This window comes from Vicugna pacos, chromosome 16, assembly GCF_048564905.1.
Source record: "Vicugna pacos chromosome 16, VicPac4, whole genome shotgun sequence".
Classification (NCBI taxonomy): Eukaryota; Metazoa; Chordata; class Mammalia; order Artiodactyla; family Camelidae; genus Vicugna; species Vicugna pacos.
In genome coordinates, this window is record NC_133002.1 from 19,467,205 (window position 1) to 19,480,918 (window position 13,714).

Genomic DNA, 13,714 nt, shown 5'->3' on the forward strand with positions numbered 1-13,714 from the left:
AGCTACCTTTAGTATATAACTATCATCTCTGTCCTTTGTATATAGCAATTTTTCTATGACAACCTTCATTCAGTTCTTTATATTTGTCTTACATATGTCTGTAGCTAAAAAATACCTGTATCTCCAAATACAACAGTAGTATACATAATACAACAAAATATGGATAAGGAAAAAAAAACTCATAAAAATCATGGCACAATGAAGGCATGATCACCAACTACAAGAGGCCCCAGCACTGTCCAGAAATTTTAATGTTTCTGTAGTAAGTCTTGTCTCTCATTTTCCACAAAACCGTTTAAACCTCCTTCACTCACCTCAAATCTCTGATCCTGTCTCCTCTCTCAGAAACCTCACATCTTCATAAATTAAATGCCTTCGTAAGGAAACTTCCTTGTGTTTCCATCACCAGTCTTCAAGTCTGTTTTCATCTGTTCCATCATCTACTTCAGTGACCCTGTCTATCTCCGCCTGGCTTCTCAAACACTTCACTCATTTAGTATCTCCCTTTCTGACTCTTCAACTTCTCTTTCTTTACTAAGTCCTACCCCTCAGGAGCCAAGAGGTTCCAGCAGCTCCCATTTTATGAAACAGTACAGTCCTTCATCCCATGTCTACATAACCACCTCAGTAAGCCTCCAGCTGCCAGACCACCTTCCACAATCCCTTCATGTTTCAGTTTCTACTGTTAACCTGCGCACTCACTGTCTACTTCGTCTCTTTCTTTTCAACGCACTGAAATTTGGCTCTGTCCCCATCAATCTGCCAAAATGCTTTTACTAAAATCACCAATGATTCCTTGTTAACTCGATCCATTATCTAGTTTTGTCCTTGTCTGTCTTCAGTGATAGCCATCGCAGTTGTGCACTCCCTTCTTTTTGTTTCCAAATTGCAATTTCCATACCTGGTAATAGGTTCCCTGTTGCTCTCTTTGCTCGTGGCTTTTCCATTTCCTTGAATGTGCCCAAACTCTCCCTCTACAGAAAGTCTCTCCATAAGTAGTTCCCTGGGTCTACAACAGTGATACCCAAACTTGTCACCTGACTAAAAATTGCAGGTTTTAACCTTAATGTCACTTTGTCAAGCTTTCTCTAATCCACATTTAAATCAGTTCCTCCCATTACACATGGTCAACATATTCTTTTCTATCGTTATTAATAATATGTAAGTACACATTTGCCTGCTGATTTATTTCTGCCTCCACACTAGATTTAACCCCCGTGAGGTTCAACGTGATCAGTTAGGCACCAAGCTTTGTCCCTTGCACGGTGTTCAGTGCATTTGTCAAATGAATGAACCATATGTACGTATATGTATATTCATAACTATTATACTCTTGTTCTGCTAGAGTAGAAATTCTTAACCTGGGGTTCATGGACAACAGTGATGTGGAAAATCTCAGAACTTTTCTGTAAGATTTTGTGCTTTCCCCTAGGAAGACATTCTTTGGATTTCATGGAACTTTCAAAGGAACTGAGACACCCGACCCCCTAGGAAGTAAGACCCACAGTGGAAGAGAAGTCCAAAGACACCTCTCCAGCTCCTTACTGTCTCTCTTACCTTTAATATCCATTGCACTACCTCATCTGCTTACAACAATCTCCTAATTAACCAGAATATAATAAACTTTTCCAATTTTTATTTGGATAGAAATTCCAAATTTTATTTGGAAACTGATAAAAATATTCAGTTTCCAGATAGCATCCCTAGTTTAACCAGTTTCTAATTCCTTAAGCCACTAATGTATTCAGTAATGCTTTACACCAAGCAGAATGACCTAGAAAAACTTCATAAGCCTGTTAGGAAAAATATTGAATGAACTCCTAAGCCCATCAACATTTATTCACAAATCATTCCAAAATGGATCACTACATTGAAGGTTTAGACCAGGGCCAAGACCTCAAATGCCTACACGTGCCAGGCAGGTCAAATGAAGGGTTGCAGGGGGCCGGAGGGGGGGGTGCTGGTGGGGTGCAGAGCCTGTCTCATCTCAAACAGGCAGCTACTACGCAGCCCCAAGCTACTGCTAGCCGGTAAAAATGCAGGCCTGGCACTGCGGTCGTATCCAAAAGAATCCAGGGGTCCAGATATTTTTTTGAAATATCCCACTTTCTAACTTGGCCAATACGAAATCATAAAATAATGCTGCTTTAAGGATTTCAAGTTAAAAAGTAATTTTTACACTAATCCGTTTTAAACACATTGTTGTCGTAGGTAGTAAAGATTAAAAAAAGGCCTTATGTAAGTTTTTTTTTGGCATTAGTCAAAGAACAAGTGAAATATCCCATCGATGTGGTATTTATGTCACTCATCAGTGAACAGTGCCCTTTTAAGCTGGAGAGAACCTGACTTTCCACCAAGGCATCTACCAGGAATGCATTAATGCACACGATGGTTCTGGTTATTTCTTAAATGTGCAACTACAGCATTTTTATTTTTCAGTCTCAAGGCCGAGAGTGACAAGACCATTAAAAGCAACAGCCTCCACAAAACCTGTAAGTCATTTTTAAATAAGGTCACTGATTTCTGCCAAGACCTAAATAAAGTTAAAATGTATAACCAAGCCCTGTTAGCTCTGCTACCAAAGGGAACCAAGGCAAAACATAATCATTTCGTAAGTGACTTACTCTGTAGTGACAGCAGGCGCTAAGGGATCAAATTCCATTACCTCGTAGTAATTGGGTGGCCGGAGATCGTTCTTTGACATCGCTGTAGAGACAACACAAAGACCAGTAAACACGCACTGTGCTTTTCAAGGAGATACAATTACTATCCTCTTTATGACTTAAAGACTTCAAACATAAGAAACTAACAAACACTGACAACCAGAAACAAGCACACTGGTGGTCCAAGGCTGCTTCCAAGTACAGCAAATCTATATAGGACAAAAAGATTTCCAAATTTCCACTGAAGTTTCATTTACCTCAGCACTCAAAATATTCAGTGCAACGCAAGGATTTTTGCAATCACCTGATGTCACCCGTAAGGGCGTCTGTCTTGCATTCATCTCATGCGGCTTCAAAATGCAAGTGGACTCTAATTTTTCCTCTCCGTGTATCTAATTTCAATTACCAATAAATCTCCAGCAGACCCATCTATTCTCACAAGTTTCCTTATTCGATGCAAAATATGAAGTTTCAAATACCTGGATGATTGCTGGGCAAGGAGGGCAGTGTCTGGTTTGATGGTGTTGCTGGGATGTTCTGGAGACTAACCGGCTGCAGTAATACTGAATTTGAATATTCCGGAATCTGAAGAAAGCACAGTGTGTGTTCAAATAAACATTCTACGTTAACCTTCTCTTTATTATTTAGGTTCCTAGGCTTCCAAGTGGCACTATTCCAAGAACCATGTACTCTCAACCAGATAAGGATCAGTCATTATTAACTATTATTTTAGTTTTTTAGGTAATGATCCCTTACAAAATTTACTGCTTTTCTGTCTGGTTTCGTGCCCACTGTACCTCATTTCCTGTATAAAATGTAAATTAAAAAAGTTGCTTAAAAAAAAAAAGAAGCAGGAATGAATGGCTCTTGTTCCACACAGAATATAAAACCCTGGCCTCAAAGAGGACAAAAAACATTAGCTACAAAAAAAGCATAAGGTGATGCTATCAAATCAGGACTTACAGATAAAGATTAAAGTTTTAATTAGAAATACTTCTTTCTGGCCACTGCCCTCTCTCTCCCTCTTCGGAGATGGCCCACATTCTGTCTATGGAGTGTGTACCTACTTTTAATCTGAGCACCCAACCCCCACACCTCGTGGCCTTTCTCTTACCTTTCAATGTATCTCTCTGAATAAATCTACCTTCACTCAAAAAAAAAAAAAAGAAATATCTCTTCTTGTAATTTTCTTCATTCATTTCACAAATATGTCCTGGGCACCTACTGTATGCCAGGCTCTATAAATAAAGCAATAAATAAAACAGGCCAAATCTCTGCCTTCAAGGAGCAGACAGTCAACAATTGTAGACAGATGTCAGATGGCAAGTGCTCTCAGGAAAAGGCGGGGCAACAGGGATCAGAGAGGCTGGGGTGGGGTGCTGCTCGACAGTCGTGGTCAGGAAATGTCTCACCCCTGGGGACACTGAGCAGAGCCCTGACTCTGATGGGGGTCCCTGATTATCTGAGGGGGCACAAGGTCATCGGCTCTGAAGTGGGGGAGGCCAGAGCAGCTGCAGCAGAGTGAGCCCAGGGAGAGCGGCGAGCTGGAGAGGTAATGGGACAGGTCAGATCAGCATTTCAGGCTTTTACTGAGCAAACTAGGATGAGGAAGCAGATCAGAGGTGGGTTTAGAGCAGATGGGTAACATAACACGAACTTTACTTTTAAAAAAGATTGCTCTGGTTTCTGTTTTGAGACCAGACTGTGATAGGGGAGGGGGTGGAGAGGGAGGCGAAGGCGGAGGCAGGCAGCCCTCTGGGAGGCCACTGCAGTGTCCATCTGATGGTCGCTTGGACTGGGTGTGGAAGTGGAGGTGGAGAGAGTTGGCTGGATAATGGATATCTTTTGAAGGTAAAAGGTTAAAAGGCAGAAGCCAAGAACATTTTTGCAAGGGTTTTGACCTAAGCAACTGAGATAGTGGTCATTTCCCGGCAGGCAGAGCGAGTCGGGAGCTGGGGCTGGGAAGAAAGCAAGATGTGAGTGGGAAGTGGGTGTGAGTCCTGAGTTTAGGGGCGGGGTATGGGCTGGAGACAGCAACTTGGAAGTCATCAGAATCTGAATGTATTTCAAGATATGAGACCAAAAGACCATGGAGGAATGAATACAACTAGAGAAGGCTGAACCCTGATCCCTGGGGTCCCCAAGACTGAAAGGCCAGAAGAGGAGAAGGGACCAGCAAAGGGGATGGAGAAGAAATGAGGGGAGAGAAGAACCAAAAATGAGTGGTGTCTGAAAGCCAGATGTGCAGAAAGCAGGACGTGACTGACCCTGTCACCTGCTTTGATCGGGTAAGACGAGGACTGAGAACTGCAGGACTAGATTTAGCACCTGGAGGTTTAGGGTGAGGCAAGGGCTCTGCCAGTCAAGTGGGAGGGACGAGAACTTGTCTGAAGTCTGTTAGTGGACAGGAGGAAAGAAGTGGAGACAGCAAACATCAACAGCTGTAAGGGAATTAGGGTCCTTAACCATCGTCCTCATAGAAGTGAGGCTCAACTTGCCCATCTTAAAAGATTAAAAAGACAAGGGAAAGTCCCAACAAAGGCTGCCCGAACAAGTTACATACACAAAGAAACACTGAGCAGAACATGAGAATTAAGGGCCAGGAGTTCCTTTTCAGCCATGATAATCGGCTCACTAGGTGCTCGGCCAGGGAAGGCCTTCATTACTTACACTCTCATACGTATGGCTTGAGGCGAGGTTTTGGCTGGTCCTTTGGGCAAACCTAGGATAGTGTGATAACACAGAATGATTACCCTACAGTGAGGACACAGATGCAAGAAGATGACTTTCCTCGTCTAAAAACAAAATCTAAAATGTACCTTCAGACTGCACACAAGGATTAGTTTCATAGAACAACTGCCATTGGTTTTAGTGCCCACCGGGTCATGACGCCCAAGTCCCACCAAGAGCGCAGGCAAAGCACTGTCCCTTAGCAGTAGTTGCCCTGAGACCCTGGAGCGTGCACACTGCACCCATCAGCAGAGCCTTCAGCCTTTGTGTCAGAGTGGCTATCACCCCATCACTTCCTGAAGAACAAGGGGCAATGCAGAGTAGAGGTTACAAAGTGGGGACAGTTGAGGGTAAAGTTGGAGTAAACACACTTTGTCCTGTCTCTCCCACCAAATGCAACTACAATAAACCTAGACAGGATGCATGAGACAAATAAATATCTGAGGACTGAAAAGTAAATACTAGTAGTTACAGACAGATTGGGAGGGGAGACTAGAATTTGAGTATCACTGAATTGTTGGTGAACTTAACCACGTTTTGCCCCTCTGGTGTTCCCCAACCAGGATGCAATGCAGCCTAAAACCTGAAAGTGGCAGTGTGGACAGGGGTACCTTCCTCTCTAATAGGTGGAACTGTGAAGCCAAGAGGATGGGGCAAACCTCTGGTGTTTCTTTTATCCTTTCTGTGCTGCCGTCTGGTCCCCAACACAAACATAGTCAGAGAAATGCATGGCATAGCGAATCTTCAGCTTTCTTACTGAAAAAGCAAAATAAAGGGAGTCCCAGGAAAGCCAAGAATCAGAGAAATCATGACAAGGGAGGAATTCAGGAAAACAACCTCCAAGTTGTTTATGAAATCCTGGATTCACACCCTGATCTGTGCATCCATGGCTGATGCCAAAGATGTTGAGAACTACACACACAGCCTGCTGTCCAGACCTTAGACTGACTACTGGGTGGCACACACGTGGGACAGATCTGAACAGCACTGCAGGGACTCTGAAAACTTAACTGCCATTGGAACCAAAGCACCCAGAAGGCAGGTTGCAACTGCAGCATAAACCTCAAGAGGTTGCTTGCCTACTAAAAGCAAAATATCAACATTCCTGACAGAATTTAAATAAGAGCGATTGTATCATAACATTAAAAATGTCCAAGATACAACCCCAAATTACTATGCATATGAAGAACTGGGAAAATTTCAACTTGCAAGAGAAAAGACAACCAGCAGAGGCTGACATCTAGGGGACAGAGATGCTAAAACCATCCCATGGAGGTTTTAAAGTAGTTACAAATGCTTCAACAAGCAACTGTGAATACTCCTGAAAAACACAGAAACAAAGAAGGTCTCAGTAAAGAAACAAGGTTATAAACAACCAAATGGCAATTCTAGAATTGAAAAATATAATAACTGAAATTTAAAAAAAAATTTACAGAATAAGCTAAACTATAAAATGGGGATGACAAGAGGAAACAGAGTGAGAAAAGTAATGAACAGAACCCCACGGATCTAAGAGGCAATGACAACAGGTCTAACGTGTGTCATCAAGGGTCCTGGAAGGACAGTGGAAAATGTGCTGAAAAAGACTGGAAGAAAGAAAGGCTAGAAAGTTCACAAATGTGAAAGACAAACCCACAGATTCAAGAAGTTCAGTGTAGTAGGCTGAGTGGTGGCTCCCAAAGAGTTATGTCTTTGTCCTAATTCCTGGAACCTGCGGGTGTTACTTGGAAAAAGAGTCTTTGCAGATAATTAAGGACCTTGGGATGACGATACCAGCCGGTATCATTGGGGTGGGCACTGAATCCAATGACAAGTGACCTTAAAACAGAAAAGCAGGGGGAGACCTGAGACACACAGAGGAGAAGGCAATGTGAAGGTGGAGGCAGAAAGGGGAGTAATGTGGCCACAAGCCAAAGAAGCAAAGGAGTGCCACACGCACCGGAATCTGAAAGGGGCAAAGAATGGCTTCTCCCCTAAGAGCCCTGGAGGGAGACAGGGCTTGCTGGCTTTCAGACTTCCAGCCTCCAGAACTCCAAGGAGATGCGTTCCTGTGGTCTTAAACCACCCAGTTTGTGGTCATTTTTTTCTGGCAGTCATAGTAAATGGACACACTCAGCAAAACCAAACGACAGCCATGCAGAGGCACATCATGATCAAACTGCTCAAAATTAGAAAAAAGTAAGAGTTCTTGAGAGCACAGACAGAACAACACGGAATTAAAAGGGCAACAAGAATTTGAATGAATGTAGGTTTCTCATTAGGAGCCGTTTAGGCCAGAACAGACTGCAGCCATGTTTAAAAACTGCTGAAAGAAAAGAACCATCATTATATATATGTATGTGTGTGTATAACTGAATTGCTTTGCTGTACACCTGAAACTAACACTGGAAATCAACTACACTTCAATAATAAAATAAAATAAAATAAAATAAAATAAAATAAAATAGAGAACCATCAACTCAGAATCCTAAGCCAATGAGAATACCCTTATCCTTTAGTAACAAAAATGAGATGACATACTCACATAAAATAAAACTAAGAGACTTTCACTGCTGACAGACCTGCTTTAAAATAATGGCTAAAGGAAATTTTTTAGAAAGAGAAACTGTACCAGAAGAAAATAAAAGAAGAGCAATAGAAATGTTAAATATTGAGTAAAAGACTACTCTTCCTGAGTTCTTTAAAATATACTTGAGGGTTGCAACAAAAAACTATAATATGGAAAAATAATTATAATAATGTGGAAAAATAACTGCATAATTATACATTGTCCAGCAGTGATTTTTAATGTGTGTGTATGTGTGTGTGTGTGTGTGTGTGTGTATCTGTATGTATACATATATATATAAAATGTGTATGATAACTATAATAAAGGGGAAACTGTATGACAGTAAGGTTTCTACATTTCACTTCAAGTGGTAAAATACTAGTTTTAAGTACACTAAAAAACTGGAATTCCTAGAGCAACCAGTCCTGTCCTCCCCAGATATAAACTTCACAAAGATATAAAATCATGATAAAATGGAATACTGAAAACAGTCAAATAATCCTCAGTATGAAGGAGAGAGGAAACAAACAGACAAACAAAACCAAAGGGAACAAATCGAAAGCAAATTACACTATGGGTAGATAGACCTAAATTCAAACATATAATAACATTAAATGTAAATGGCCTAAACATACCAATTACAGACAGAAATTATGAGAACACATAAAACTGCATGCCCCAACCATATAATATCTACAAGAAACTCACTTTAAATATTTAAGTTAAAAGTAAAAAGATAGAAAAAGATACACCATGCAAACACTAATCAACAGAAAGCCAGAGTGGCCCTATTAGTATCAAAGCAAACATCAGGGCAAAGACAATTACAAGGGACAAAGAGGGACATTACATAATGATAAAAGGGTCAGCTCACCAAGACAACAATCCTGAATGCATATGCACTTAATGACAGAGCTTCAAAGTACATGAGGCAAATAACTTTACATAACCCTTCCTAAAAGTATCACATACTCTATGATTCTATTCAGATGCTATTGTCAAAAAGACAAACTATAATAATAGAAAATAGATTGGTGGTTGCTCGGATTTGAGGGTGGGAGGATGTGACTATAAAGAATCAGCTTAAGACAGTTTTTTTGCAATAATAAACTCTATTCTGACTGTAGTGGTAGTTTCATGAATCTATATATGTGTTACACACACAAAAAAGGGTCAATTTTACCACTTGGAAATTTAAAAAACGAAATTAAAGTGCAGAAAAAAAAAAGATATCAGGTACTGAAATCAGACCCACTTGAATTTGAATTCTCTTTCTTCACTAGTTGGGCAACCTTTGGCAAGTTAATCTTCCTCAGCCTTGGTTTCTTAACTTGTAGAGTAAGAATGATGGGGGTACTGACCTCAGAGGCCTACGAGAAGCACTAGTAGGTAATGAGTAAGTATCTCTTGTTCTTCTTAGCCTGATCATAAGTGGGCTATAAATATGACCTGTGAGTTTTCTCATCATCATTGTTGTTTTTCAAGGATCCCTTCTGTTATAATTCTTTCACTCATTTGTTCTTAGACAATAAATAAATTAAACTGCAAACACAGAGGGGTGGAAAAGTCTCAAGACCATGAGATATTTTGATGGCTGATTTTGCCCTTATGTGTGATCTCTGGCATATGATTTAACTCAGATTCATACCTTAGAGTTCATAACTTTAGTGCTTCAATTTCTGACACTAAAAAAATGACTAATTATAGTTTCACTCATGTATATGCTTTTTTTGAAAATCCAAAAAAAATACAAAAAGCATAGTCTAGAAAACAAAGTATAGACGTTCTGACACATTATCTTTTATTCCAGTGAATTCTGAGAACTAGTACAATTATTTTGGTATCTGCATCTTGGGTGGACAAGCATACAGTAGGGTTTCCAGTGATCAGCCAATCACTGCTTTATGATTCCCTGGAGATGCTTTTTAAAACTAAAGATTCCTGTTCCTGAATCACAGTTTCTGAGAGCCAGGAGTTCTACTTTTTAATAGTCCCCCAAGTGATTTTTACGCACTTTAAAAATGAGATCCATGAGATTACAAATTGAAGTAAGCAGCTATTAGCTAGGATTTGATCTTTGTGTGAGTTTTACACAGACATTTTTTGGTAATGGCATTTCATCTATATGTTCAATCTTTCCCAAGAAGAACTGCAGGATAAAGGAAAACAGAATCAGCTACTTCAGACCATACTGTTTACTGAGCAACTTGACTGGACTTCTGCCTACATCTCAACATTTACTTGCATCATAGAAGTCAAGATCAGAGGTAGCCAAGCTAAGGTACTGACTCAACTGGGTGGTTGAGGAGACAGCCACTGCCACACCATCACGTCCCAGCATGTGAATCTTTCCATTTTCTCTTCCCTTACACTTTTTTTTTTTTTTGCTTTTTTCCTTCCCAGTTTGACTCTTCTTTCTCTTTCCCTCCCTGTGCCCCACCCCCTCCTTTTTAATATAGGAAAATAGCTAAAAAATATCTAAATCCACTGATGTAAAAACACAGCCAATATACGCTGTTATGTGAAAAACAAAACCAAGGTTCAGAACAGTGTGTACAGTATGCTGCACTTTATTTAATAAAGGAGAAAATTTCATACTTATATTCACCTAAAGACACTTTGGGAGGATAAATAAGAAACTAACAAAGGGGTTACCTGGGTGGGAGCAGGTGAGATGAGATCAAGCATTGTCCTTGTACATCTTTTTATATTTCTTTGATATCTGAATTATGGAAATGTAATGCCTATTACCTAAAATACATCCATTTAAAAGGAAAAAAAATATAATATGCTTTGATGGAAGGTAAATCCAACTTCTATTTTTTCGTTATTTAACTACTCTGTCCTGCCTCTTCTGTCCTTAGGTAACCATGCTTTTTTTTTTTTTTTTTTTTTAGTTTCTTCTGCATCTTTCTTATATTTCTCTATGAGAAATAAAGAGAGGCAAATATTAGCCTATATTATTTCCACTTTCTTAAATAAATGCAAGATAGTATACACACACTACTTCTTCACTTAATAAATATATTGGTGATTCTACTCCCCAACTGAAGGAAGTTTGAGTTGTTTCCAGTATTAGCTATTGCCCAAATGTTGCCAAGAATGACTTTATAAAGACCTTATTTTGCATATGTGAGTATAAATTCCTCGAAATGACATTACAAGTTCAAAAGTAAATGCACTGATAATTTTAATAGATGTTGCCACCTGTACCTCATAAGAAATGCGTTAATTTTGTGATGGTATCTGTTTCTCCACCATCAACAAAGCATGTTAACAAACATGCAGACTTTTGCCAATCTACAAGTCTTACTGCAGTTTAAATTATATTTCTATAACTTTAAGTAAGGCTTACATCACTGAGCAAAAATACATTTTTAGGTCATTTGTATTTCATTTCTGAACTATAAGTTTATCAGACCTGCCACTTAATAAATATATGAACCTGGGCAAGTTCTATTCCGAGTCTCAGTCTTTTATCCTGTAAAATGGGAATAATAATAACAGCACAGATCTAAGAACTTGTGCAAAGACTAAATGAAATAAACAAAAACAACTCAGCAAAATGCCTGCCATCTGTATGGCCATTTCTGTTCCCCCCATCTTGTCATTTATTTTCCTTACCCTCTATTACTACTAAAAAATAAGAGAAACAGAAAATTTATTGAAGGCTTACTCTGCATCAAGTGCTATACTAGGAGGTACATCCAGCATTTCACAGAAGCTTTGTAAGAATCTTAAGAGTGTATTTTCAGAAGAAAACTGAAGGCTCACGGTGGTTAAGTTTCTCATCCAAGGTCACACAGCTAACAGGAAGTAGCACTGAAATTCCAAGTCAGTTAGTTATGAGTTATGAGTCCCAAGTCTCCACCTTTTCTATTACATCATGTTTTCTTAAATATGAGGAATCAGAGAAGGTATCAGTTCTGGAATATCACTGACATACTTACAGGGGTGTTTCTGTGTTTTCCAAGGCTAGTAAATCCACCTGTGCATGAAGACTGGGTTTCAAGCTGTTTGTTACAACAGGACTTGGAGAGCTGAAATCTAGAACACAAAATGTACTTGTTGTTTGGCTTTAAAACATGCTGTCAGTCAGCTGATCTGCTGGATTTTCTACAGGTAAAAAAACCCACCAGCACCAAATTAAAGAGATAGAGGCAGTTCTGTACTACAAAATCATGAGATTTTCTCAGACAGAAACTTAAAAAACATCATTTATGGCAAATGGAAAGGGAAAAATGCCCTGCCACAAAAAAGGGAAGTTGCAAAGGTAGCAAACGCTATTGTATTGGGTTTTCTAAAATCCTAAGCTGACTCAGAATGGAAAGGATTTTATGTCTTATTCTGCCAAGCCCAAAAGTAAAAAGCTATGCTACATACAGAACTCTACTCTTAGCTCACAAACTCTTAACTTCCCATAAGACATCCCAAAAGGGGTAATTATCCCCCCCTCCACCGAAAAATGCCTGATAATTCAAGAAAACTCTTCAATGTAACGGGCTCCCACTGGTCTAATCAAGCAGCCAACATTTTAGAAATGGGGGAAGTCATCAGAAAACCATACACTGACTGACACTGAATATTTTGATTCTGGAAAAACCTGCTAACATAAAAGGAGAACAAACTGATTTTGACTTGGCAAAAAATCTGGACTTCCGCATTTTTCATCATCCTTATTTTGTGATTTACCAAAACTCTCTAGGAAGAGTTGTAGGAGGTAACAAGTAAGACAGATAAGGGAGGTAACCTAAGACTACATAGTGCAGCACCATTCACTCACCTTCGCAGAAGCCCATTAAAGCAACCACCGCTCTCACTTTAGGGCTGGGTGGCTGAGAGGTTGGCTGAACTGGGATTTCAACTTGGACATCTCTGACTCAAAAACCTGTATTTTGCCCCCCATTTCATCACCATGAGGCCTCATGTTCCTGATTCTCTCTGTGTGCATCAAATATTCCCTTACCTGATGCTGTAGTATGCCAGAGAAACCCAAAGATAACAGTGTGGGTTCACAGTAGGTCTACCTCTTGGCCATGGAGTTGAACAAGCTCCACATAAGCAGGCCAGGTGAACTCTGAGATTCTAAGCCAGCGCGATGAGTTTCAAGGACCTCCTCCCCCAGACACATCCCACTGCTGTACTAGGCATGACCCAACCACTTGCCAAGAAGTAATTACATCTCCTGATACAGTTCTCTGATAGTCAGACTGACTTCAGTCCTTCTCAGGGTGCATTTAATCAAGAAACCAAGGAGAACTGTTTGACATCAAGATCTTCTGCTGGTCTGAAAAGGCCCGTGTGCTTATTTACTTAAGTCTGAAAGCTGAGCATTCAGGGTGTTGAGTTCTCCCAGAGAGGCCCTATGCATCCGAGGGCTGGGACTTAGGTCAAGGAGATCAGAGGACGGGGCAGAAGGTTCACTGGTAGCCTGAAAACAAAGCAAACAGAAAAAAAAAAAATTAGAAAAAAAGTGTCAGGCAGTTTATCATACCACCTTTCTCCCCAGAGACTTCCTTTTGGAGAAAAGAAGATCCTACTTGGAGGTATCGTGAGGGAGAATTCTCCACTCAATGGGCAACACTAGTACTAATCACATCTCAGCACTGACACGGGTTCCTGCTTATTTAGAGAATCTTATTACGACCTCTTATCACTAACTCAATACCATCAAGTTATTAAGGCAAGTATTCTACACTACCAAAATTGCTCCAAATCATAAATGCATATCTCCTCTTTCTTAAGACTTGTTTTAGGTAAGCCTTGCTCCTTA

The 13,714-nt window shown here is 40.0% G+C and overlaps 1 protein-coding gene across 5 annotated transcripts in view; it reads right to left on the reverse strand.

Annotated features, from left to right (window-relative positions):
* The window catches only part of TOM1L1 (target of myb1 like 1 membrane trafficking protein), a 49,685-nt gene that overhangs the window by 1,720 nt on the left and 34,251 nt on the right, over positions 1 to 13,714 (reverse strand). For 2 of the 5 annotated variants that reach the window (XM_072938624.1, XM_072938627.1), the window contains 5 exons: positions 13,255 to 13,372; positions 11,892 to 11,988; positions 5,334 to 5,385; positions 3,143 to 3,248; positions 2,625 to 2,706 (listed from right to left, as the gene is read on the reverse strand). In XM_072938624.1, coding sequence (XP_072794725.1) covers positions 2,625 to 2,706; positions 3,143 to 3,248; positions 5,334 to 5,385; positions 11,892 to 11,988; positions 13,255 to 13,372 — 455 coding nt within the window. The remainder of the gene's footprint in view (positions 1 to 2,624; positions 2,707 to 3,142; positions 3,249 to 5,333; positions 5,386 to 11,891; positions 11,989 to 13,254; positions 13,373 to 13,714) is intronic. The other 3 variants (XR_012059503.1, XR_012059504.1, XM_072938625.1) reach the window with 3 other exon arrangements.